The following is a 26,610-nucleotide window of genomic DNA, read 5'->3' as shown; positions in this document are numbered from 1 at the left end:
GTCATTTCTCTGCGCCGCTGCTGCGTCCTGTGTTACCAGCCCCGCGCGGCGTGGGGTGCACCTGTTCCCACCGAGAGGACGCCGGAAGGTCTGCAGAAGCCGGAGATGGTGAGCGCGGGGCTGGGTGTCCGAGACCCGGCGAGGGGATGGCCGGCCGGAAGCCCTCATCTTCAGGGAACGGACGGCAGGACGAGGGGACCGGCTCCCGGGGTCTCGTCCCGGGCCGTGCCGTCAGGGCGCGGGACGGTGCGGAGGGGACTCCCGGAGCCTGGGAGTGGAACCGGCCCTGGGCTCGGAGAGGTGGACACGGCGGGGAGAGGGTCAGCGGGGAGTGAGGGCAGGTGGACACGGCGGGGAGAGGGTCACCGAGGACCGTGAGAGGAGGTGGACACGGCGGGGAGGGGGTCACCGAGGACAGTGAGAGGAGGTGGACACGGCGGGGAGAGAGTCACCGGGGGCTGAGGGGAGGTGGACACGGCGGGGAGAGGGTCACCGGGGACCGTGAGGGGAGGTGGACACGGCGGGGAGAGGGTCACCGGGGACCGTGAGGGGAGGTGGACACGGCGGGGAGAGGGTCACCGGGGGCTGAGGGGAGGTGGACACGGCGGGGAGAGGGTCACCGGGGACCGTGAGGGGAGGTGGACACGGCGGGGAGAGGGTCACCGGGGGCTGAGGGGAGGTGGACACGGCGGGGAGAGGGTCACCGGGGACCGTGAGGGGAGGTGGACACGGCGGGGAGAGGGTCACCGGGGGCTGAGGGGAGGTGGACACGGCGGGGAGAGGGTCACCGGGGACTGAGGGGAGGTGGACACGGCGGGGAGAGGGTCACCGGGGACCGTGAGGGGAGGTGGACACGGCGGGGAGAGGGTCACCGGGGACCGTGAGGGGAGGTGGACACGGCGGGGAGAGGGTCACCGGGGGCGGTGAGGGGAGGTGGACACGGTGGGGAGAGGGTCACTGGGGGCTGAGGGGAGGTGGACACGGCGGGGAGAGGGTCACCGGGGGCTGAGGGGAGGTGGACACGGCGGGGAGAGGGTCACCGAGGACCGTGAGAGGAGGTGGACACGGCGGGAAGAGGGTCACCGGGGACTGAGAGGAGGTGGACACGGCGGGGAGAGGGTCACCGGGGACTGAGGGGAGGTGGACACGGCGGGGGGAGGGTCACCGGGGACTGAGGGGAGGTGGACACGGAGGGGAGAGTGTCACCGGGGACTGAGGGGAGGTGGACACGGCGGGGAGAGGGTCAGTGGGGACTGAGGGGAGGTGGACACGGCGGGGGGAAGGTCACCGGGGACTGAGGGGAGGTGGACACGGCGGGGAGAGGGTCACCGGGGACTGAGGGGAGGTGGACACGGCGGGGAGAGGGTCACCGGGGACTGAGGGGAGGTGGACACGGCGGGGAGAGGGTCAGTGGGGACTGAGGGGAGGTGGACACGGCGGGGGGAAGGTCACCGGGGACTGTGAGGGGAGGTGGACACGGCGGGGAGAGGGTCAGCGGGGGCTGTGAGGGGAGGTGGACACGGCGGGGAGAGGGTCACCGGGGGCTGTGAGGGGAGGTGGACACGGCGGGGAGAGGGTCAGCGGGGACTGAGAGGAGGCGACATGGCCGGGGGAGGGTCAGCTGGACTGAGGGGAGGTGGACACGGAGGGGAGAGGGTCACCGGGGACTGTGAAGGGAGGTGGACACGGCTGGGAGAGGGTCACCGGGGACTTTGAGGAGAGGTGGACACGGCGGGGAGAGGCTAATGGGGACTGAGGGGAGGTGGACATGGCGGGAGAGGGTCACCGAGGACTGAGGGGAGGTGGACAGGGCGGGAGAGGATCACCGGGGACTGAGGGGAGGTGGACACGGTGGGGAGAGTGTCACTGGGGACTGAAGGGAGGTGAGCACCGCGGGGAGAGGGTCACCGGGGATTGTGAGGGGAGGTGGACACGGCGGGGAGAGAGTCACCGGGGACTTTGAGAGGAGGTAGATTCGGAGGGGAGAGGGTCACCGGGGACTGAGGGAAAGTGGACACGGCGGGGAGAGGGTCAGTGGGGATTCTGAGGGCCGGTGGGCACGGCGGGGAGAGGGTCACCGGGGACTGAGGGGAGGTGGACACGGCGGGGAGAGGGTCACTGGGGATTGTGAGGGGAGATGGACGCGGGGGCTTAGGAGAGAGGGTTACCGATTATTGTGAGAGGAGAGGGACGTGGTTGGGGAGAAGGCGATAGGGTCGGGGTGCCGTCGAGGTCACCCCATTCTTGGATGAGTGAATGAGAGGCGGTGTTCTGCCTGGGGGTGTTCCCTCAGGGCAAGAGTCTCCCGCAGCGTGGTGGGGACACTTCGGGTCAGTAGCGTGTGGGCAGGACCACCAGCTCAACCACCTCACTTCCCCCACCTTGGCCAGTCCTGCCTAGAGCTCAGGTTCTTCCTTGTATTGTGGCTGCCAAAGCAGAATCCTGTAAATGTAGTAACAGTGATTCCTTTTCTCCGCTTTTCCTCTCTTCTCCAGAATAGTGAGTCTCCGATCTGTTGGTTCCCTTTCAGGGCTGAGTCAGGTTATTAAGGGGCTCAGCCCGAGAGCACCGTTGGCGAAGTGTCTCAGGAATGTCCTATCTTCTGTTAGAATTGCAGAGAAAACAGAGAGTTTCACACCGTAAAGTGAGGTGGAAAAAGAGATGGATTGAAAATATTTATAAAAATAGTAGTTACTCTCCAGTTCAGGGCCGTAGTTTATGATAATGTGTGATTTTGGTCTCTTTCCTGTTAGCATCCTGCGGTCAGAGATTAGCGCACCTTCTTGTGAAACTGATGTGCAAGGCCCAGAAGGGCTCAGTGCTGATTACTTGATTTACAATTTGCTATTATGAGAATAATAGTTAACTGATCCCTGTTTGAGATTAGTATTTCCAGTATTTTAAAGGCATAGAAGTGCGCCAGTATTTATGGCTCCCAACGTTAACCTTAAGGAGCCCTGGTGGCACAGTGGTTGAAGCGTTAGGCTGCTAACCAAAAGGTTAGTGTTTTGAACCCACCACCTGATTCACAGAGAAAAATGTGGAAGTCAGTTTCCATTACAGCCTTCGAAACCCTGTGGGGCATCTCTAGGCTGTCCTACAGGGTCACTGGGAGTCTATTGACTCCATGGCAATGGGGAACTTTATCCCTGAAAACCAAAAACAAAAAACCAAAGCTGTTGCCGTCGAGTCCATTCTGATTCATCCTATACACAGGGTGAAAGTGACTCTGCCGTGTCCTTATTCAAACACTGGCATTGAGGGAAAAGCAGGTTTGTCACCTGGGGTGGGGTACAGAGGCCTGAAGGTGGTGACTCCAAGCTGAGTCCCGCTTGGAGCCTGCAAAGGAGGTAAAGGAAGGGCCGGTCAGGTGTTCTGGAGACAATCCCCTCCACCACCCTGAAGGCCCCCCCCAACCAGCCAAAATAACCATCCAGAATGTGCCATTTGTACTGGAAAAAGCTATGGAGCACTGGAGGGGGAGATTCAGGTGCGGGTGTGCTTGGGGCAACTCATCTGGGTTTGTAACTGTGGCTCCCTTGTGGCTGCTTCCTGGCAGTTGGCTGGGATTTGGCCTGCACGGAGCTGGTGGAGGCAGAGTGTAACTTGTGCAGATTGAGAACATCTGCGAAGGTCAGATTTAGAGGGAGACCCCTTTGGATCCGACTTCTGGAGAAAGGGCTTACGCATGTGAGCATTTGTTTGGGTCAGAACCTTAAGGTGAGAGTTCCATGCAGGTGAGAAGTAGGTCATGCAAGAGGGAGGATCTCTACACGGTGCACAGGGAGAGGAGGGCTGTGCAGCCCCCAGTGTGCCATCGTCTGCTGCTTAGGGTCCTGTGGAACCCCGGGGCCATGTCCCAGTCGGGAGAGGCTGGTGTGGAGCCTTCTGAACAGGGAGTTTCCTTGGGAACTGTGGTGATGCAGGCTGCTCGTGTCCCTGTTGTTTCCTTTATACAGTTTGCTGCCTTGTAACTCCAGTTTGCCTAGGCATTTAAGAATTTTATCCATTATTTAGTTGTGTGTGATTTTTATATTGTTGGTTGAAAATCTGAATGGATGGAGTGATAAGGTCTGTGGAAGCCAAGAGAATTCTGGAAATAAGGTTCAATTTATGCTAAGTTTAAGTTATAATCATTTGCACACCTGTGGACTCACCACCCAGGTTAAGAAACAGGCCTTAAGTGGAAGCGGATGTTCCTTTCTCCTGGTGTGTCCCCCGGATGTCATCTCCCTCCCGACCACTGTCCTGATTCTTTTTCTTATCCTTTACACCTTTATCCTCTGTTCTTTAGCACCAGGCAGTGTTTTATTTAATTTCTGAACTGAGACTAAATGAACATTACCATCATTATAGAGTCCCTGGATGGTGCAAACTGTTAACTTACTCAGCAGCTAAAAAAAAAGGTTGAGGTTCATGTCCACCCAGAGGCACCTTGGAAGAAAGGCCTGGCAATCTACTTCCAAAAAATCAGGTGTCGAAAACCCTTTGGAGCACAGTTCTACTCTGAGGTATAGTTTTGTCTTTCACAGTAAATCCACTGAGTTGGGAGGAAAAAGATTCATTTTTCCCTGTGATAACCATTTGTCACTGTCCCAGGTGTAAAGTATCCATTATTTCTCCCTCTGCCTGGCAATATCTGCTGTGTTAGATTCACATACCATAAATAGGTGGGCCTGTTTCAGAAGTCTCTGTTCTTTTCCATGGGTCTCTTTGTCCATCTGGATACCCTTGTGGCATAGTAGTTAAATGATACGGGTGCAAAACAAAGGGTCGGCAGTTCAAATCCACCAGGCGCTTCTCGGGAACTCTATGGGGCAGTTCTACTCTGTCCTATAGGGTCACTATGAGTTGGAATCAACTCAACGGCAACGGGTTTGGTTTGTTCTTATTTGTCCATCTCTCTCCTAACACCATACTGTCCTCGTTACTGTGGATTTAAAAGTGTGTTCATGAAAGGCCCTCCACCTTGGTCTGTAGAAAATCTCAGCTTCTCTTAGATATCTCTCTTCCATTTCAGTTTTTTAAAAGTCAGTTTTCTTAAGTTCAGTCAAAACTGAAAATACAAACAAACCCAAAAAGCAAATCTGATTGTAGGTTTAATGAAATTATATTAAGACTCAAAATCTACCTCGGAGAAGTGACATCACCGCGACAGGCATTCACCTTTCTAACAGCGTGCACTCTCTTCCCATTCGTTTCATTCTTCGTTGATGCCAGTAACGGTTTATGCTTCCTCTGTTACTGTCGTTTCATATGCTGAATTACGGACATTGTAGGACTTAAAGAACACTAGTTGTAGTAGCAGTTAGTTTCAGCTGTTTCATTTTCTTCATATGTAATTTTTTTCTCTGATTTTGGAGTCAGGGTAATGTTGGCTTCATTAAATGAGTTGGAAAATGTTCTCTCCACAGATGAATTTTGTATATTGATGCCTAGCGAGTAAAGCTGTTGAGCATCTTTTCACGTGCGTTTTGACCATTTGTCTGTCTTCCTTTGAGAAACGTCTTCAAATCATTTGTCCCTTGTTTCATTGCATCATTTGTCTAGATTGTCGTCTTTTATTTTTGATTGTCAAATGATATAAAAATATATTTGGGATACAAATGCCTTATCAGGTTTGTGATTTGCAATTTTTTTCATTCTAAATATGGTCTTTTCACTTTTGTAATGGTATCCTTTAAAGCACAGTAGTTTTAAATTTTGATGAATCTCAATTTATCTGTTTTTTTTTTTCTTTTATCGTTTGTGATTTTAGTGTCATATGGAAGAAACCATTGCTTAACTCAAGGGAACAAGATATGCTTCTACGTTTTCTTCTAATAGTTTCATAATTTTGGCTCTTATGTCTATGACCTATTTTGGGTTAATTTTTGTATTTGGTATGAGATTAAGGTCCAGTCTCATTCTTTTACACAGAATATCCACTTGTCACATTTCATTTTCATATATTGACCTTGTATCCTGCAACCTTCATGACCTCATTTATTATTATAATAGTTTTTTAATGGATCCCTGGGATTTTCTATATATAGACAGCGCTAGGTTTGGTTTTGGTTTAGTATCATCTAGGATTAGAAATAGTTTTACTTCTACTTTTCTAATCAGGATGCTTTTTACTTATGTTTTTTCTTGCCTAGTCGCCCTGGCTAGAACCATCAGTACAACGTTGTTTAGAAGTGGTGAGGCTGAGATTGGACGTCCAAGTCTTGTTCTTTATCTTAGAGGAAAGCAGTCACTCTTTCACTATGAAGTATGACCTTAGCTGTAGATTTTTTCTAGGTGTCCTTTATCAGGTTTGAGGAAATTCCATTCTATTCCTGTGCTGTTGAGTGCTGTGAGAGGTCATTGGATTTTGTTAAATGGCTAATTTTGTTTTTTTATTGTGATGAAAAGGTACGTAACAAAAAATACTCCTTCTCAACTATTCCTACGTGTTTACTTCAATGACATTAATTACACTCTTCAAGTTGTGGAGCCACGGTCAGTATTGTTTTCTAAATCAGTCTACCACAATTCCCATAAACTCAGTGCATCCTGAGCAAAAGCTCCGCTTTCTCCGTCCATACCTTCCCTGGTGGTGCTATCGTTAGGGGACATCTAGTCAGTTCCTACTCATAGCCACCCCGTGTACAACAGAACGAAACACTGCCCAATCCTGTGCCATCCTCACAATTGTTGTTATGCTTGAGCCCATTGTTGCAGCCTCTGGGTCAGTCCATCTTGTCGAGGGTCTTCCTCTTTTTCACTGACCCTCTACTTTACCAAGCATGACGTCCTGCTCCAGGGACCGGGCCCTCCAGATAACATGTCCAGAGTATGTGAGATGAAGTCTCACCATCCTCACTTCTAAGAAGCATTCTGGCTGTACTTCCGCTAATACAGATTTGTTCGTTCTTTGTCCCTGGTAACCACTAATAATCTTTTTGTTTCTATATATTTGCTTATTTCCTATAAGTGAGACCATACAGTATTTATTCTATTTTGACTGACTGATTTTGTTCGGCATGTTTTCTAGGTTCTGTGTTGTGGCATTCATCAGGACTTCATTTCTCTTTAAGGCTGAATAGTGTTCCATTGTGTAAGTTAAAAAAAATTTTTTTTTTTGCATCTGCTTAAGTGATCGTGTTGTTTTTATCCTTCATTCTATTAATATAGTGTATTACATCAATTGATTTTCTGATGTGAAACCAACCTTATATTGCTGGAGTAAATCCTACGTGCTCATGTTGTGTAATCCGTTTTACGTACTGCTAAATGCAGTTTGCTAGTGCTTAATGAGGATTTTTGCATCTATATTTATAAGGGACAGTAGTCTCTGGTTTGCCTCTCTTGTACTCTGTTTGGTTTTGGTGTCGGGATAATACTGGCCTCATAGAATGAATTTGGAAGTACTCTTTACTCTTTTATTTTCTGAAAGATTTTGTGAAGGATTGGTGTTAATGCTTCTTTAAGAGGTTGATAGAATTCACCATTAAAACCATCTGAGCCTGGGTTTCCTTGTGGGAATCTTCATAATTGCTAATTCAGTTGCTGTATTTGTTTTGCATCTATAGATATTCCATTTCTTCTTCAGTCAGTTCAGTAACTGTGTCTTCCTAAGAATTGAGATGTTGCAACAAATGGATATAGTGCTGGAGGTGCTCAATCATCTATGTCAGAATATTTCCAAGACAGCTTCCTGGCCAGCCAATTGGAGGAGACCCGTATTTGTGCCAATTCCAAAGAAAGGTGATCTACAGAATGCAGAAATTATCAAACAATATCATTAATATCACACACGAGTGAAATTTTGCTGAAGATCATTCAAAAGCGATTGCAGTAGTACGTCGACATTGAACTGCCAGAAGTTCAAGCCGGATTCAGAAGAGGACATGAAATGAGGGATTTCGTTACTGGTGTCAGATGAATCTTGGCCAAAAGCAGAGAATTTCAGAAAGACATTTGCCCGTGTTTTAGTGGCTATGCAAATGTATTTGACTGTGTAGATCATAACAAATTATGGATAACATAGTGAAGAATGGCAATTCCGAAACAGGTAATTATGCTCATGAGGAACCTGTACATAGACCAAAAGGTAGTTGTTCAAACCAAACAAGGGAATACTGCATTGTTTAAAGTCAGAAAAGATGTGCGTCAGGGCTGTATCTTTTCACCATACTTCCTCAGTCTGTATGCTGAACAAATAATCTGAGAAGCTGGACTGTATGAAGAAGAACGGGGCATCGAGTTTGGAGAAGACGCATTAACAACCTGTGTTATGCAGACGACGCAAACTTGCTTGCTGAAAGTGAAGAGAACTTGAAGCAGTTAATGATGAAGATCGAAGACTACAACCTTCAGTATGAATTACATCTCAACGTAAAACAAAAATCCTCACAACTGGACCAGTAAGCAACATAATGATAAATGGAGAAAAGATTGAAGTTGTCAAGGATTTCATTTTACTTTGATTCACAATGGATGCCTGTGGAAGCAGCAGTCAGGAAATCAAATGATGTGTTGCATTGGGCAAATCAGCTGCAAAAGGCCTCTTTAAAGTGCCAAAAAGCAAGGATGTTACTTTGTAGACTAAGGTGTGCCAGACCCAAGCCATAATATTTTCAGTCACCTCATATGGGTGTTAAAGCTGGGTAGTGAGTAAGTAAGACCAAAGAAGAATTAACGCCTTTGAATTATGATGTTTGTCTTAGTTAGCTAGTGCTGCTATAGCAGAAATACCATCTCTCTGTATGGCTTTAACAGAGAGAAATTTATTCTCTCACAGTTTAGGAGGCTAGAAGTCTGAATCAGGGTGCCGCCTGCAGGGGAAGGTGTTCTCTCTCTGTTGGGTCTGGAGTAAGGTCCTTGTCATCAGTCTTCACCTGGACTAGGAGCTTCTCAGTGCAGGAACCTTGGGTCCAAAGGACCCGCACTGCTCCCCACACTGGTTTCTTGGTGGTATGAGATCCCTCTGTCTCTCTGTTCACTTCTCTCTTTTATGTCTTGAGAGAGATTGACTTAAGACACAACCTAAAAGACCTCTTTAAAGTGTTGAAGAGCAAGGATGTCACCTTGAAGACTAAAGTGTGCCAGACCCAAGCCATGGTGTTTTCAGTTGCCTCATATGCATGCGAAAGCTGGAAGATGCATAAGGAAGACCGGAGAAGAACTGATGCCTTTGAATTGTGGTGTCGCTGAATAATATTGAATGTACCATGGACTGTCAGAAGAATGAACAAATCTGTCTTGTAAGAAGTACATCCAGAATGCTCCTTAGAAGCAAAGATGGCAAGACTATATGTATGTGTGTGTGTGTGTGTATATATATGTATATATATATGTAAAAAAAAATTTTTTATATATATATACATATATATATAAATAATCAACATTATAGAGATAGGATTTACAACACATGGGAAAATCACATAGATGACAAAGTGTTGGACAATGACACATTACTGGGAATCATGGACTAGCCAAGTTGAGACATATTTTTGGAGACACAATTCAATCCATGACAATGTGGGTGAAGAGTATTGAATATACCATGGACTGTCAAAAGAAGGAACAAAGCTGTCTTGGAAGAATAGCCAGAATTCTCCGTAGAAGTGAGGATGGAAAGACTTCATCTCACATACTTTGGACATGTTATCAGGAACAGCCAGCCAGTTCCTGGAGAAGGACATAATGCTTGGCAGAGTAGAGGGTCAGGAAAAAAGAGGAAGACCCTCAACGAGGTGGATTGACACAGTGACTACCACAATGGGCTCAAGCATAACAACGATTGTGAGGATGGAGCAGGACTGGGCAGTGTTTTGTTCTGTTATACATAGGGTTGCCATGTATCAGAACTGACTTCACAGCACCTAACAACAATAACAAAGAATTTTTTCATTTCGTCTGAGTAATTTATTGACGTACATTTTTTCGTAGTATTCTCTTATGAGCCGTTTATTTCTATAAGATTGGTAGTTACGTCTTTCCTTTATTCTCGATTTTAAAAAATTGCTTCTTCTCTCTTTCTTTTTTTCCTTGGTCAGTCTAGCTAGAGATTTGTCAAATCTTTTTTTATCCCTTTAAAGAACCAATGTACAGTTTTCTTGATTTTTCTTACTTTTTTTATGTTCTATTTAATTTATATCTAATCTTTATTTCCTTCCTTCTGCTTGGTTTGGTTTTTGTTTAATAGTTTTCTAGTTTTTCAAAGTGACAAGTTTTGATTTGAGATGTTTTCCATTGATTGATTTTTTTTTTAATTAACTTTTATTGAGCTTCAAGTGAACGTTTACAAATCAAGTCAGACTGTCACATATAGGTTTATATACACCTTACTCTGTACTCCCACTTGCTCTCCCCCTAATAAGTCAGCCCTTCCAGTCTCTCCTTTCGTGACAATTTTGTCAGCTTCCAACTCTCTCTGTCCTCCCATCCCCCCTCCAGACAGGAGATGCCAACACAGTCTCAAGTGTCCACCTGATGTAATTAGCTCACTCTTCATCAGCATCTCTCTCCTACCCACTGTCCAGTCCCTTTCATATCTGATGAGTTGTCTTCGGGAATGGTTCCTGTCCTGTGCCAACAGAAGGTTTGGGGACCATGACTGCCGGGATTCCTCTAGTCTCAGTCAGACCATGAAGTATGGTCTTTTTATGAGAATTTGGGGTCTGCATCCCACTGATCTCCTGCTCCCTCAGGAGTTCTCTGTTGTGCTCCTTGTCTGGGCAGTCAGCGGTTGTGGCCGGGCACCAACTAGTTCTCCTGGTCTCAGGATGATGTAGGTCTCTGGTTCATGTGGCCCTTTCTGTCTCTTGGGCTCTTAGTTATCGTGTGACCGTGGTGTTCTTCATTCTCCTTTGCTCCAGGTGGGTTGAGACCAATTGATGCATCTTAGATGGCCGCTTGTTAGCATTTAAGACCCCAGATGCTACATTTCAAAGTGGGATGCAGAATGTTTTCATAATAGAATTATTTTGCCAGTTGACTTAGAAGTCCCCTTAAACCATGGTTCCCAAACCCCCGCCTTTGCTGCGCTGACCTTTGAAGGATTCAGTTTATCCCGGAAACTTCTTTGCTTTTGGTCCAGTCCAGTTGAGCTGACCTTCCATGTATTGAGTGTTGTCCTTCCCTTCACCTAAAGCAGTTCTTATCTACTAAGTCATTGATTGATTTTTATCCGAGACCAAAATTGATTATCGATTTGAGATCTTTTCCATTTTTAATATAGGTGACTTAGTCATAAGTATGTCTTTCAGAACTGCTTAATACTTTAGATGGATCCCAGAAGTTTTATGTTTTTGTTTTAATTTCTTTCAACGTATTTTCTAATTTCCCTTGTGGCTTCTTCTTGGATCCATTGGTTATTTAAGAGTGTTTAATTTTGACATAATTGCAGCTTTCTGGAATATTTTTTTGTAAGTGAACTTAAAATATAGAAGCTGGGAATATTGACCATTTTATCCTCTACACACAAGTTGTGATACTTATATTGGAACAATGAAATCGCTGTTTATTTCTCTATACGCACCTTGATTCTTTTTCTTTGCTTTAAACTTTACTGAAATAAATGTATAAAATTTTTGTACTTTTTTCTCTTAGATTGTTGTTAACATCTTTTTTTATTGCATTGTGGTGAGAGCGAGTGAAATATGAAAGACCAGTATTCTAGATATTTGGGCCTAACTTTTTGGCACAGTACAGAGTCTGTGCTAATAATTTTCAAGGTGTGATTGAAAAAATGACCATTCTAGTCTTGACAAGTGTCCCTGTATACTTGTTAGTTGAAGCTTGTTAATTGTCCTATTCAAATATATTACATGTCAGAGTTTTTATTTAGTCTCATGATCTATTAATTCTTGAGGATTGTTCTGAAATCTCCTAACGTGGCAGCAGATTTGTTATTTCTGTCTGTGGTTCTGTTAGGTTACGCACCCCATACATGAAGGCTTTGTTACTTAGATGAGTGCGATTTTGGAATCATCATATCTTCCTGTGTATATAAAACCGCTGTTGTACCATCATGACTGTCTTCATCTCGGAAACCCTGGTGGCGTAGTGGTTAAGCTCTATGACTGCTAACCAAAGGATCAGCAGTTCAAATCCGCCAGGCGCTCCTTGAAAACTCAGTGGAGCAATTTTACTCTGTCTTATAGGGTCGCTATGAGTTGAAATCGACTCGATGGCAGTGGGTTTGGTTTCGGTCTTTATCTCTAGTAGCACTTTTGGTTTTAAAACTTGAGTGCCTAGTATGATTTAGGTGAATTTATGTTCTAAAACTTGCATTTGCCTTTTGTATGGCACTCCTTCTTGGCCCTCAGTCTTTCTGTGTTATGTTTTCGGTAACACACATTGCTATGTGTCATTTTTCATCCAGGATGCTCAACTTTTCTTTTAGCCTGGGATGTTCAGGCCTTTTGTGTTGCAGCTATTATTGATGTATTTTGAATTTTCCAGCATTTTGCCTTTGAGTCTTGTATTTGTGTTACGTTATCTTTTTGATTCCATAGTCTCTTGCTGTCTTTAAAATGATTCAGGCACTATATCCCTGTGTCTCATTTTCTTTTTTTTCCTATTTAACTCTAAATATGATCTTCATTGCCACTTATTTAACTGATTATCCTAGAAGGGTTAATATGCATCCATACTTGAACAATGCCATTTTTCAAAAGGTTCAGTGATACATCGTTTAGGACCAGGTCCAAACCCATTGCTGTTGAGCCATTTCCGACTCATGGTGACCCCATATATTACAGACTGCAGCTGCTCCATGGGGTTTTCTTGGCTGTAATCTTTACAGAAGCAGATTGCTAGGACTTACTTCCGCAGTGTTGCGGGGTGCGTTTGAACCACCAACCTTCAGGTTAGGTGAACACAGACTGTTTCCACCAACCAGGGACCTTAGAGCCAGGTAGGCAATTATAATATACTTTTTTTGATTTCTAGTGTGATTGAATTGAAAAGATAGATAAATTGAAGGAAAATTGATTTATTCATAAGGTTCACAGTTGTCACATTGGTTTTCTTCAATATCCTTTGTATTTATCAGCTTCAGTAAAGCTATAAAATATTAGTTATGTGGTAACAGCCGTATCACTGAGTGGGTTCCCTTGATACCATGTGTCACCATTCACAAGTAAAAATTAGAAAAAGAAGCTCGTAGGAATCTGTGACCCAGTGCTGTGATCTCATGGAATGTAAGGTGAGGTCCAGTTTCCAGAGGGATTAAACACGAGAACATATAAATCTTCCAGTTGATGCAATACAGTAGGTTCCCTATTCAACTATCATGGGTTTTCCTATCTCCTGCTTTTATATTTTTTAATCCCTTCCTTTTAATTTCTTTAGGGTCATATTGTTATCTTTTTACCATATGGAGTTGACTCTATTTCCCTGTTACCCAACTCCAGTTGAAGCAGCAGCAGCTCCTTTTTCGTGGCTGATATAGGTGGGATTTTTTTCCTTAAATTTCTTGAATCATATTTTTTTGTTTTCACACTCCATAATATTTTTCATAACTGGTTGCTCTTCATTTCATGGTGCAGTGTCCTTTCCTATTGCTCTAAAGGTATTAACTAGGTAGGGTTTTTTTGCCCCTATTAAAATCACCGTGGGCTCCACTGGGGTCAAACTCTTCTGTGACTATTTTTGGTGCCCCTTTCCTCTGATTCTGGTGCTCGGTTATTGATTTGAGAGGCCCTGCTGGCCTGGTGGAAACCCTGGTGGTGTAGTATTAAGTGCTATGGCTGCTAACCAAAAGATCGGCAGTTCGAATCCACCAGGCACTCCTTGGAAACTCTATGGGGCAGTTCTACTCTGTCCTGTAGGGTCGCCATGAGTTGGAATTGACTTGATGGCAATGGGTTTGGTTTTTGCTGGCCTGGTGAATTCTACAGGAGTCAGGTGTTCCTCATACCTGACAAGTGTTTCTGTGTCCCAGGGCTCTGGCGTTCCACTCTGCCCGCAGTACCCGCCTCGTCCTGGGAGGAGACTGTCTCTCTACCTTTGCTGGGTCTGAGGGGATCAGGCCAGGCCCTGTGACTCTGCTGCCTCCATGTTGGGGCACTGGAAATGTGCCATAAGCGTTTGCAGCACCCAGACATCCTGGTTCCAGTTCTTTGAATCTCATAAGAAAGGAATGGCTTAGCAAACTGAGTGTCTGTTTCCAGTGTTTTCTGAATGATGATTTTGTCAGTCTTTACCCTGCCCCAGAATCTGCCCAATATCACTAAAAATAATGAATTTTAATGATGTGAGCATAACTGTGTATCAGTTGTTGTTGTCTCACATCGTATTTTGAAAAGCACTCACCATTGCTGAGCATATTGTGTTTTATTGCGTTAATGATTAGCATCTTCCACAAGAGTGCCAGGTCCCCGTGGCTCAGGAATCTGTGACTGAGTCCAGTACCCCAGGTTAGCAGCCTCCCGTGCTCCTGCACACGCTGGGAGATGGTGCCTTGCTGAAATAATATGTGGGCTCTTTTAGGACTCGGTGGTCTTAGAGGACGTGGCTGTAAACTTCACCCAGGAAGAGTGGGCTTTGTTGAGTGCTGTTCAGAGGAATCTCTACAAGGATGTGATGCTGGAAACCTTCTGGAACTTGGCCTCAGTAGGTAAGGATGGCAACATTCCTTCACTTCGTCTTTTGTGGAGCAAATATATCTCCCACATGGTCCTTTATTACTTGGGCTGAGGAATGGGAATGTGTTAGAGAAAAGACAGACACAGTCCCAGACCTCTTGGAAGTTGAGATCAGAGAGCTTTTCCATGAAAATGGAGTTTTTATGCATTAAACTGACTTTTTATTTCTCTTCGTTAAATTCTCAAAGCTCCCTAAGTTTATAAATTTGGCATAGACTTCTATGGCACACAGAAGCTTTGTGGTTTTCACTCCTATGAGAGTTATACTCTGACTAGTACACATTTAACACAGTACTTTTGCTGCAGCTGAACCTACTCTTATCCATCTTCAGCCACTGTGAAGCCCAAAGTATTTGTTCATCTCGTGGGAATATTTATTGCCCTTCATAGTCCTCCCTGATCACAAGCTTTGCTCCGTTAACAGGGTGTCAGCCACACATTCCCATGTGATCCCCCAGTGGGAGCTGGAGACAGTGCAGGGAGGCCTCATCTGTGCTTGTGAGCACCAGGAAGGCAAGAATCTTAGGGATGAAGAGGATTTTTACTAACAGGATTATATTTGGAAATACCAATTAGGAAAATAAATTAGTCTTTGAGAAGAATGAAGTTAATTTTGGGGATAAGTGTTTCCAAACATGTCTAGTAGAAAGTACTTTGTAGTTTATCTGTCTTCCTTCTTCCATGTCTCATCCATCCTCACGCTTTCCTTCTTCTGGGGGAAAGACTTTCCTATTTCCTCTTTAAAGGTAGGATTTGGGCATGTGTACTTTGCTCAATTCCTACCTGCTTTGCTTTTGTGATAATACACTCTTAATATCAACACCAGTCTCCATCTTTTTGGAACTGTTTCATCGTAGATGGAGTCCTTGGGTAGCAGAAACTATTAGCGTGTTTGGCTGCTAAGATCGGAGGCTTGTGTCTACCCAGAGGTGCCTCAGAAGAACGTCCTGGTGATCTACTTCCAAAAAATCAGCCGCTGAAAACCCTGTGGATCACAGTTCTGCTGTGACACGATGGGGTTGACTCTGCAGCGACCGGTCTCTTTATTGGATAGCCTGCCATTTTGACCCATTTTCCCTAATTTTGTCAAAATCCGCAGAATCCTTCTTTGCTCATCTGTCCATAATCCCTTATAAAATGTGTTTACTATTCTGCGTCAGTATATGAAAAGAAATCAATAAATGGTTGTTTTTCTTTCCTGTTTCCCCAAGAAATTATATTGCGTTATCAATTTTTGCAGATTGGTGTATTCAAGTTAAAACCACTGGATCAAGTCATCCGCGGGATATATTTGGAAATGAAATCTCCAGTGATGAGAAAATTAAAAGTTTCAGAAGAAATGATTCCTTGTCTGATTTGGAAGAAAAAGGGAAACTTCATAACACTGAAGATCAGCCCCAAATCCAGAGGAAGCATTTGAGGTGAGTGGCATTTACACAAGAGGAAGGAGTATCCCAGCAGAGTGTTAGACTATCTTGAAATTAAAGAAATAGTATAAATGTAGCTGAACAGTTGTATATTGAGGATTTTCACATGATAATGTTTGCGTAAATGTAATATAGATATTGAGGGTCTGAAACATATTTCAGTTGAAAACAACGGTCAGGAAACCCCCTAGTGAAAAACAGTGTGAAAGCAATAGTTTTACCCAAGCCCTTAGCCAAGTATTCAGGTTGTTTCACCTTGAAACAATGCAGAGAGTGTAGAAAACATCCCTGCTCACTGAAAATGGGAAACATGTAGTTGTACTCATCATTGCCTTGCTCCTCCTCTTTAGGGGACAAGTGAGCAGTCACAGAGGACAGAAAATCCCTGCATGTGAAGTATGTGGGAAAACCTTTACGTATTCCTCATCCCTTAAAGTACATTTAAGACGGCACAGTGGAGAGAAACCCTATGAATGTAAGGAATGTGGGAAAGCCTTCAATTGTCCCACATACTTTCGAGAACACGTGAGAATGCACACTGGAGAGAAACCCTATGAATGCAAGTATTGTTGGAGAGCCTTCAATTTTTACTCATCCCTTCAGGAACATGAGAGAACTCACACTGGAGAGAAACCCTATAAATGTAAACAGTGTGGAAAAGCTTTCACTTTTTACTCCTCCCTTCATGGACATTGGAAAACACACAGTGAACCGAGACCTTATGAATGCAAGCAATGTGGAAAAGGTTTCCGTTGTCCCAAATACTTTCAACAACATGTGAACATGCACAGTCAAGAGAAACCCTACGAATGTAAGGAATGTGGGAAAGTCTACAGTATGCCTGCAAACCTTCGACAACATATGATAATGCACAGTGGCGAGAGACCCTATGAATGTAAACAATGTGGGAAAACCTTCAGATGGACTACCTCTTTACGATTACATATGAGAACTCACTCTAGCGAGAAACCCTATGAATGTAAGCAGTGTGGGAAAGCCTACAAGTGTCTTATATCCCTTCAAGGACATGTAAGAAAACACACTGGAGAGAATCCTTAAGAATACAAAGAATATTAGAAAGCCTCCATTCACCCCAAAAACCTTGTTTTACACATAAGAAAACACTGGAAAAAAACCCTTATGAATGTAATGAATATGGGAAAACCTTCAGGTATTGTGTACACGAACAGACTAGGAAAACCTTTTAATTATTCAACCTTTGTATGGATCTCTTGTATATTTAATTTCTAGTTCATATTTCTAATGTAAGTATCTAAGATAATGGCTGTCTACGTCCTTGGGTGGTTCATACAGTTAAGTGCTTGGCTAGTAACTGAAAGTTTTGTGGTTCAAAGCCACCCAGAGATACCTCTGAAAAAAGGCCTGACAACCTACTTATGAAAATCAGCCATTCAAATCTCTATGGAGTGCATTTCTACCCTGACACACACGGGCCTCTGCCATAGATTGAATAGTGTCCCCCCAAATTATGTGTCAATTTGGCTAGGCCGTGATTCCCAGTATTGTGTGCTTGTCCCCCATTTTATTATCTGAAGCAATTATCATACGTGTTGCAAATCCTAACCTCTGTGATGTTAATGAGGCAGGACTCAATCTATAGGATTAGGTTGTATCTTTAATCAATCTCTTTTGAGATATAAAAGAGAGAATCGAGCAGAGAGGACTCAAGCAATCAAGAAAGAATCATTGGGAGAGCGTTGTGTCCCTTGGACCTGGGGTCCGTGTGCTGAGAAGCTCCTAGATCAGGGGAAGATTGATGATAAGGACCTTCCCTCAGAACCGATGGAGAGAGAAAGCCTTCCCCTAGAGCTGGTGCCCTGAATTCAGACTTCTACCCTCCTAAACTGGGAGAGAATAAACTTCTGTTTGTGAAAGCCATCTGCTCGTGGTGTATCTGTTACAGCAGCACTACGTAACTAAGACAGGCTCTATGAATCAGAGCCAGCTCGGGGGCAACTCGACTGGTGTTTGGTTTTCACGTCGCCTTTCAGCTGTAATCATGTATTTTGTTGTATAAAGCTTTAGATAACTGTGCACTAACCTAAAACTTGTCTCATTTCCATTATGATGTCTTGGGCCCAGAGGTTTTTGTTTGTTTTGTCTTTTTATATGCAACATTTTGTAATTTTATATAAAAAGTTTTGATTCATATTTTTCACTCTGTTCCTAATATGTAGTAATGACATATGTGAGACTTTGGTGTTGTTCAAATTAATTTTTAGTGTACTGTTGCAAATACTGGAATTTGCTGACTCATCTACCTTGCCCTTCATTCTTTATTATTAAGATATATATCTTCCACATTTGTTTGTTGCTAGTTGATACCACATCCTTTTTGCCTAACAGAAAGTAGTAATTCTGCCAAGATACTGAAACAAGACATCCTGGTCTGATTTATGTTTCTATTTTGAGCTTTGGTCATTGTCCTTGACCTTGGTTGAAATCTGACACAATGCATCAAGTTAAGAAGAGACTTGTAGCATAAAGATGAAAGCTAGGGTACAGGTGGTTCTACTGAATTTTACTGTCAACCTGGGTAAGGTTGGGAGCTACATCTCCCAGAGTCTCTTCTGTTTGTGGTTCTGGGTTAAAGATCACAAGAAGAGGAAGGTGTCTGAGTGAGCGTTGGAAGGCAGAAGTGAAGAAGCCATTCCTCTCTGTTCTGCTGGGCCATCAGGAGAGAGAGATGTGTAGGAACCCAGTAGCCTAGGTTACAGCTCATCTTTGGCATCTGGCTTTGTCACTCAAGAACAGCTCAAACCACACACCCACACACCGTGTGTTTGACTTTAGTTCCCTCCTAGACAGCAGCTTCTACCGGCTTTTTTGGAAGCTCCCCATCAGGGACTGTCTTAGCTCTCTAGTGCTGCTCTGCTACAACAGAAATACCGTACGTGGGTAGCTTTAAGAAGCAGGAGTTAATTTTCTCAGTTTAAGAGGCTAGAAGTCCAAACTCGGCACCAGCTCTAGGGGAAGGCTTTCCCTGTTTACTCTAGGGCAAGGTCCTTGTCTCTTTTCAGCTTCAGTTTGTTGGTTCCTTGCAGATCTCATGTGGCATCTATCTTCCCCCATTTGTGCTTCTTGCTGCTTGCTTAATTGCTCTTTTATATCTCAAAAGAGATTGACTTGAGGCGCACCCTACACTAAATTGATTCGTTAGTATAACAAAGAAAACTCAATTCCAAAATGGGATTATAACCACCGGTATAATATGATTTACACAGTTCAATCCATAATATTCCACATAATATTCCACACTTTGGCTCCCAAAAATCCATGTCCTTCTCACATGCAAAACACGTTCACCCCATCACATCATCCCAAAAGTCTTAAATCAACTCCAAGTCCACAGTCTCATTTTCTGAATGATCTAAATCAAATATGGGTGAGACTTTTGGTGTGTTCTGTTCTGGGGCAAAATTCTTCATCTGTGAAAAAAAAAAAAAAAAACCTGTGAAAAATAGAATATAGGTTATGTGCTCCCAAGCTACAATGGTGGAGCATGCACAAGGTAGACATTTCTACTACAAGTGGGAGAAATGGTAGGCAAAGTAGGGATAATGGGCACCAAGCCAGTTCAAAACCTAGCAAACCAAATTATTTTTGCTCTCAAGGCTTGGAAATACTCCTCTGTTCTCCGAGACCACCTGGGCAACGGCCCCAATCTCCAGACTCTGGCTGTAGACTCCTTGGCCCTCAGCAGAGGCCTCACCTTCCAGGTCCACTGGTATGGGAACCTTGCTCCCTTGGCTTTGGGTGTCCCTCTTCTAGTCAATCTGAGTAGTGACACCACCGCTTCAGCCCCAGTATCCTCTGTTCCCCTGCTCCTTGGATATGGCAGCCATACCATGTCATCTTTGTACAGCGATCCCATTCTGCTGACCTTTGGGCATGGCAGCCCTGCCCCCTTCACTTTTGGCCAGAGGCTCCATCCTCTTGGCTCACTTGGATGGCAGCCCCATACTCTGGAACCCAAGTTGGTGGAGATCTGACTTTGAAACCTAGGAAGCTATGGCTCCACACTTTGAGACACAAGAGGCTGTGGCTGCAGCCTTTGAGACCCAGGAGACTGTGTCATCACCCCTTGAAACCAAATCAGCGCTCATTCCAGTGTTCCAGTAGTTCTGCTGATTTCCGAGCTGCTACAGGGATGGTCCTTTTCTTGGAGGACAACAGATACAGCTCCTTTGGCCTGTTCCCTGCCTATAGAATTTCAAGAGGCAGACAGACAGCTTTCCTTCCTTGCATCCTGTCGCTGTCCCCTTTAGTCTAAGCTGATGGGTTTTCTGCTGTGGTAGTTGGTTAGATCTATCAGTCACGCGCTTAATCTCTAACAAAAGATCGAGTCACCAAGTCCTTGTTGAGAGTTTTAGGGCATATGTCCTTAGTTTGTACTACAAAATTTTCTAAATCTTTAAGTTCCAGTTTCATTTTGCACAGTTCATTTTACAGTCCTTCTCTTCCTTCTCATGTTGTACTATAAGCGGCAATGAGAAACCACATGGCCCCTTTAAGATCTTGCTTAGAAATGTCAGCCAGATATCCAAGTTCATCACATACAAGTTCTACCTTCCACCAAACATTCGAACATAATTTAGACAAGTTTTGCCATGGCATAAAAGCATTGCCCAGCCTGCACTGTCCAGTCACACGTTCATCATTTCCTTTAGGGCCTCCCCGGAAGCACATTTAATGTCCACGTTTCTGGCAACGTTCTGTTGACTGTGCCTTATGTATTCTGTAAGATGACAGAGCCTTTCTCCATAGCTTTCCTCACTTCTTTCTGAGCCCTCCCCAAATTGCCTTTAATAGCCATAATTCTACCAAATCTTGTCTCTTCAGGGCAATCTAAGGCCTTACTATATAAACCATATCAAAATTCTTCCCGCCTTTACCCATTATCCAATTCCAAAGCTGCTCCACATTTTAAGTATTTGTTAGAGCAATGCCCCACTCCTGATACCAAATCTTAGTTATCTAGTGCTCCTATAACAAATATCACAAGTGGGCGGCTTTAAGAAACAAATTTATTTTCTCACAGTTTGTTGTTGTGAGGTGCCATCGAGTTGGTTCTGACTCAGAGACCCTATGCACAACAGAACAAAACACTGCCCGGTCCTGCACCATCCTTAAAATCGTCGTTATGCTTGAGCTCATTGTTGCAGCCACTGTGTCAGTCCATCTCGTTGAGGGTCTTCCTCTTTTCTGCTGACCCTGTACTCTGCCAAGCATGATGTCCTTCTCCAGGGACTGATCCCTCCTGACAACACGTCCAAAGTATGTAAGACGCAGTCTCGCCATCCTTGCCTCTAAGGAGCATTCTGGTTGTACTTCTAAGACAGATTTGTTCCTTCTTTGGCAGTCCACGGTATAGTCACTATTCTTCGCCAACACCACAATTCAAAGGTGTCAATTCTTCCTTGGTCTTCCTTATTCATTGTCCAGCTTTCACATGTATATGATGAGATAGAAAATACCATGGCTTGGGTCAGGTGCACCTTAGTCTTCAGGGTAACATCTTTGCTCTTCAAGACTTTGAAGAGGTCCTTTGCAGCAGATTTACCCAATGCAATGTATCTTTTGATTTCCTGACTGCTGCCTCCATGGCTGTTGATTGTAGATCCAAGTAAAATGAAATCCTTGACAACTTCAGTTTTTTCTCTGTTTATCATGATGTTGCTCATTGGTCCGGTTGTGAGGGTTTTTGTTTTCTTTATATTGAGGTGTAATCCATACTGAAGGCTATGGTCTTTGACCTTCATCAGTAAGTGCTTCAAGTCCTCTTCACTTTCAGCAAGCAAGGTTGCATCATCTGCATAACGCAGGTTGTTAATGAGTCTTCCTCCAATCCTGATGCCCTGTTCTTCTCACAGTTTAGGAGGCTACAAGTCCAAACTCAGGGCGCCAGCTCTAGCAGAAGGTTTCTCTCTTTCTGCTCTGGGGGAAGGTCCTTGTCTCTTTTCAGCTTCTTGGTTCCTTGGAGATCTCATGTGGCATGGCATCTCGCTTCCTGCATCTGTGTACTCTTGTTGCTTGCTTAATCTGCTCTTGTCTACCTCAAAAGAGATTGATTTAAAGAACACCCTACGCTAATACTGCTTCATTAACATAACAAAGGAAACCCTATTCCTCAATGGTATTAAAACCACAGGTATAGTAAGATTTACGATACGCATTTTTCAGGGACACAATTCCATGACGTGGAACTTCTCTGTTGCTCAGGCACACACTGCTTCAGGCTGCTGCAGTGAGAGATCTTCTCTTGTCCTCCGACTCTTCATCTCCAACGCTTTCATGTCATGTGGTTCTGTTTCCTGATTCCACTCGAAGAGATTTAATGCTGTGGCCAAAAATGCAGGAAATGTAGTTCCCTGATGGCTTTATTAAGAGGCTACACTGATTGTGCACTTTGTGTTTCTGACATTTCCACGATTAAAATAAACATATGGGAATATACGTAGCAGGTTGGGGGATGTGATGGTTAAGGTTGTGTGTCAACTTGGCTGGACCGTCATTCTCAGTGGTTTGGCAGTTATGTAATGATGTAATTTGGCAGTTATGTAATGATATAATTTGGCAGTCATGTGATGATATAGTTATCCTCCATTTTGTGATATAGTGTAATCACGTCCGTGATGTGATCTAATGTGATCAGCCAATCAGTTGTAAAGGGAGCTTCCTTGGGTGTAGCCTGTGTCCAATATATATGGACGTTCTGCCAAAGCTTGCTGGCTTTTGCTCCCTCTGGATCCTGCAACTGGCTTGTCATCATATGACTTCCAGTTCTTGGGACTTGAGCTAGTGGCCTGCTATATTGCCTGCTGATTTTGGGGATTCATTGGCTTTCACAGCCTGTGAGCCAGCAGCCTGTTGTCTGACCTGCCCATATTGAGTTCTTCATCCCCTGCAGCTATGTGAGTCAGGAGAAGCCTCCAGCCTGATTCCTGACCCACAGACTTGGGACTTGCTGGTCTCTACAAACACGTGAGCCATTTCCTTGAGATAAATCTTTCTCTCTCTCTCTCTGTATAATGTACTCTCTCTATGCGTGTGTGTGTGTGTGTGTGTGTATGTTTACTTCTAGACATGTTTAATTACTTTCATTTTTATGTGTGATTAAAAAACCAAAACCAAACCCATTGCCACTGGGTCAATTCTGACTCATAGCGACCCTACAGGACAAAGTAGAACTGCCCCATAGCGTTTCCAAGGGGCTGCTGGTATATTCAAACTGCCGACCTTTTGGTTAGCAGCCAAGCTCTTAACCAGTGTACCACCAGGGCTCCTGGTGTTTAATTACTTTCATTGTTAAGTGTGATTCAAAACAAATAACATTTTTGTCAGACATAATTCTGTGTATGTTTCTTAGGAAACTCTTACTTAGGTTTTAAAATCTGTCGTATACTTACAAGTGTCATGTGTTATGTCTTATTAACTGAGATGGTATGGTAGCATATCCCGTTCTGATGGTGGATTGTTAATTCATCCTTGTAATTGTGTTTATTTTTCCTTATATATCCTGAGGAAATAGAACTACATATGTACCTACACCTTTTGACATTTTTCCCTCTGGTGTTTTTTCCTTTAGTTCCTTTGCAGCTACTGTCTTTTAAAATGACCGTTTATTCATTGTTAATACTGAAAGGAGCCTTGGTGGCACAATGGTTAAGAGCTCAGCTGCTAACCAAAAGGTCAGCACTTCGAATCCACCAGCCACTCCTTGGAAACCATACGGGCAGTTCTATGCTGTCCTGTAGGGTCGTAATGAGCTGCAATCAACTCGATGCCAATGGGCTTTAGTTTGGGGTTTTTTGGTTTAATAGTAAAAACCTAAATATTGCTCATGTCAGTGCCCTCCAGCCAAAGAATACCAGGAACACACCTGCTATGGCCAAACAAAGCTGATACGCCTGACTTACTTCAAATGGCAGGGACCATACACTGTGAATGAGTCTAGATGTCTCATTAGGAAGGTGTTACAGGATTTCAGAGTGTGTTTGGCTACTTTGAGGAAGGTACAATGAAGCCAGGCTTTGCACTCAGAAGCAATGAGGAAGGGAGGTTAATTCCATGATTGAGAGTTTTGATTTGGATCTACAATGTTGGAAAGACAGACTGAAGCTAAAGCTGCTACCAGGAAGAAGCATCATTATCCCTGTTGGCCAGTGTCATGGATTGAATTATGTCCCCCCAAAAACGAGTATCAACTGGGTTAGGCCATGATTCCCAGTATTGTGTGGTTGTCCTCCATTTTGTGATTGTAATTTTATGTTGAGAGGATTAGAGTGGGATTGTAACACGGCCCTTACTCAGGTCACCTCCCTGATCCAAGGTAAAGAGAGTTTCTCTGGGGTGTGGCCTGCACCACCTTTATCTCTCAAGAGATAAAAGGAAAGGGAAGCAAGCAGAGACTTGGAGACCTCATACCACCAAGAAAGCAGCACCAGGAGCAGAGCACATCCTTTGGACATGGGATCCCTGTGCCTGAGAAGCTCCTTGACCAGGGGAAGATTGGGGATGATAACCTTCCTCCAGAGCCAACAGAGAGAGAAAACCTTCCCCTGGAGCCGATGCCCTGAATTTGGACTTGTGACCTACAAGACTGTGAGAAAATAAATTTCTCTTTATTAAAGCCATCCACTTGTGGTATTTCTGTTACGGCAGCACTAAATGACTAAGAGCCAGGATAGAAGTTGGTGCGTCTTTTTTGTGCTTTGGATGATGCCTTTGTTTCTCTATCTGCTCAGAGATCTTTATGGAGTAGACTTGCCTTTGTCCTGACCCATCATGCTCACAGAGTAGTCCTGTCTCATGAAGCCATTTGTGTTCAATAGAATGATGCCTTGTCTCTCTCTGAATGGCTGGCCAGCTCCTAGCAACGCCAAGGCCTAGCCGTTAGGATCATGCCACTCCCTGTGTGTCATGTCCATTTTCCTGTTTCACAGTCTCCCCTCATACAGGAGTATAGATAACATCATCCAGCAGGATGTTAACCTGTGACATCTTCATTACCACATTGTGTTGGTCAGGAGGCTGTCCACAGTGTGCTATCTGTAATTGGATTAAAATTAGTCTCCTTATCCTCTTTGGTTCCAGATGAGTTGTTGAATGCTCTCATGTGATCATGGCTTCGCAGTAGCAGTTCATCCTCTAGACATATTAATGTTGCCAACTGGAACCAGGCCATTACCATACAAGAAAATGTTTATTAGTCCTTGTTACGTTCATTGAACACAAGAGTATCGCTTTCTAAGCACAGGCAATGCAGACATGTCCCAAAGTTCTTTGGGCATGTTCTAGAGATCCAGGTGGTTTTTTTTTTTCCTTTTAGTCTAGTATGTACTGTTCTGCTTTACCTGTACTATTTTATAGGTGCAGGAAGAAGTGCTTGGTAAAGCATAAATTCCCCCTTGGGTAGTAGATTTAAATAGAAAGTTGTTGGCTTCCTGGTGGAACTTGTGCCATTTAACATGTGCTGCTTCTGAAAGTGAAGAGGTCTTGAAGCACTTAACACTAATGAAGATCAGAGACTACAGCCTTCAGTATGGATTACACTTCAACATAAAGAAAACAAAAATCCTTACAACTGGGCCAATGGGGAGTATCATGATAAATGGAGAATATATTCAAGTTGTCAAGGATTTTATTTTACTTGGATTCACAAGCAATGCCCATGGAAGCAACAGTCAAGAAGTTAACATATTACATTGGGCATATGTTGGCAAAAGACCTCTCTAAAGTGTTAAAAAGCAACGATGTCACCTTGAGGACTAAGGTAAGCCTGACCCAAGCCATGGTATTTTCAGTTGCCTCATATGCATGCAAAAGCTGGACAATGAATAACGAAGATCAAAGAAGAATTGATGCATTTGAATTCTGATGTTAGCGAAGATGTTGAATACATCGTGGACTGCGAGAAGAACGAACAAATTTGTTTTGGAAGAAGTACAACAAGAATGCTCCTTAGAAGCATGTATGGCAATGTCATCTCACTTACTATGGACATGTTATCAGGAGGGACCAGTTCCTAGAGAACGACATCATGCTTGGTAAAGTAGAGGGTCAGCAAAAAAGAGGAAGACTCTTGTCATGGATTGAATTGTGTCCCCCCAAAATGTCGACTTGGCTAGGTCATGATTCCCTTGTATGATTGTCTACCATTTTATCTTCTGATGTGATTTCCCTAAATGTTGTAAATCCTATCGCTATGATGTAATAAGATGGATTACCCAGTAACCCAGTGCCGTCGAGTCGATTCCGACTCATAGCGACCCTATAGGACAGAGTAGAACTGCCCCATAGAGTTTCCAAGGAGCACCTGGTGGATTCGAACTGCAGGCCCTTTGGTTAGCAGCCGTAGCACTTAACCACTACGCCACCAGGTTTTCCCAATAAGATGGATTAGTGGCAGTTATATTGATGAGGTCTACAAGATTAGGTAGTGTCCTAGGCCAATCTCTTTTGAGATATAAAAGAGAGAAGCAAGCAGAGAGACACGGGAGCAGTGCCGGGAGAGAGAGCATCCTTTGGACCTGAGGTTC

At 44.2% G+C, this 26,610-nt stretch overlaps 1 protein-coding gene across 1 annotated transcript; it reads left to right on the top strand.

Moving 5' to 3' along the window:
• Window positions 1-25,155, top strand: LOC126071914 (zinc finger protein 699-like). Its single transcript, XM_049876369.1, has 4 exons — window positions 1-108; window positions 14,467-14,593; window positions 15,862-16,042; window positions 16,399-25,155. Exons 1-4 carry the CDS (start codon window positions 106-108, stop codon window positions 17,105-17,107), a joined length of 1,020 nt encoding a protein of 339 aa, XP_049732326.1. The 5' UTR covers window positions 1-105; the 3' UTR covers window positions 17,108-25,155.
• The last annotated feature ends 1,455 nt before the right edge of the window (window positions 25,156-26,610 follow it).

The sequence above is a fragment of the Elephas maximus genome, chromosome 3 (assembly GCF_024166365.1).
Source record: "Elephas maximus indicus isolate mEleMax1 chromosome 3, mEleMax1 primary haplotype, whole genome shotgun sequence".
Classification (NCBI taxonomy): Eukaryota; Metazoa; Chordata; class Mammalia; order Proboscidea; family Elephantidae; genus Elephas; species Elephas maximus.
Note: the sequence above shows the minus strand (reverse complement) of the source record. Positions and strands in the feature narration are given on the sequence as shown.

What these genes read in the sequence shown, in the direction of transcription:
- LOC126071914 (XM_049876369.1), top strand. An exon ending in CTGGAACTTGGCCTCAGTAG is followed by an intron (nt 14,594 to 15,861) that starts GTAAGGATGGCA and finishes CAATTTTTGCAG; the next exon opens with ATTGGTGTATTCAAGTTAAA. An exon ending in ATCCAGAGGAAGCATTTGAG is followed by an intron (nt 16,043 to 16,398) that starts GTGAGTGGCATT and finishes CCTCCTCTTTAG; the next exon opens with GGGACAAGTGAGCAGTCACA.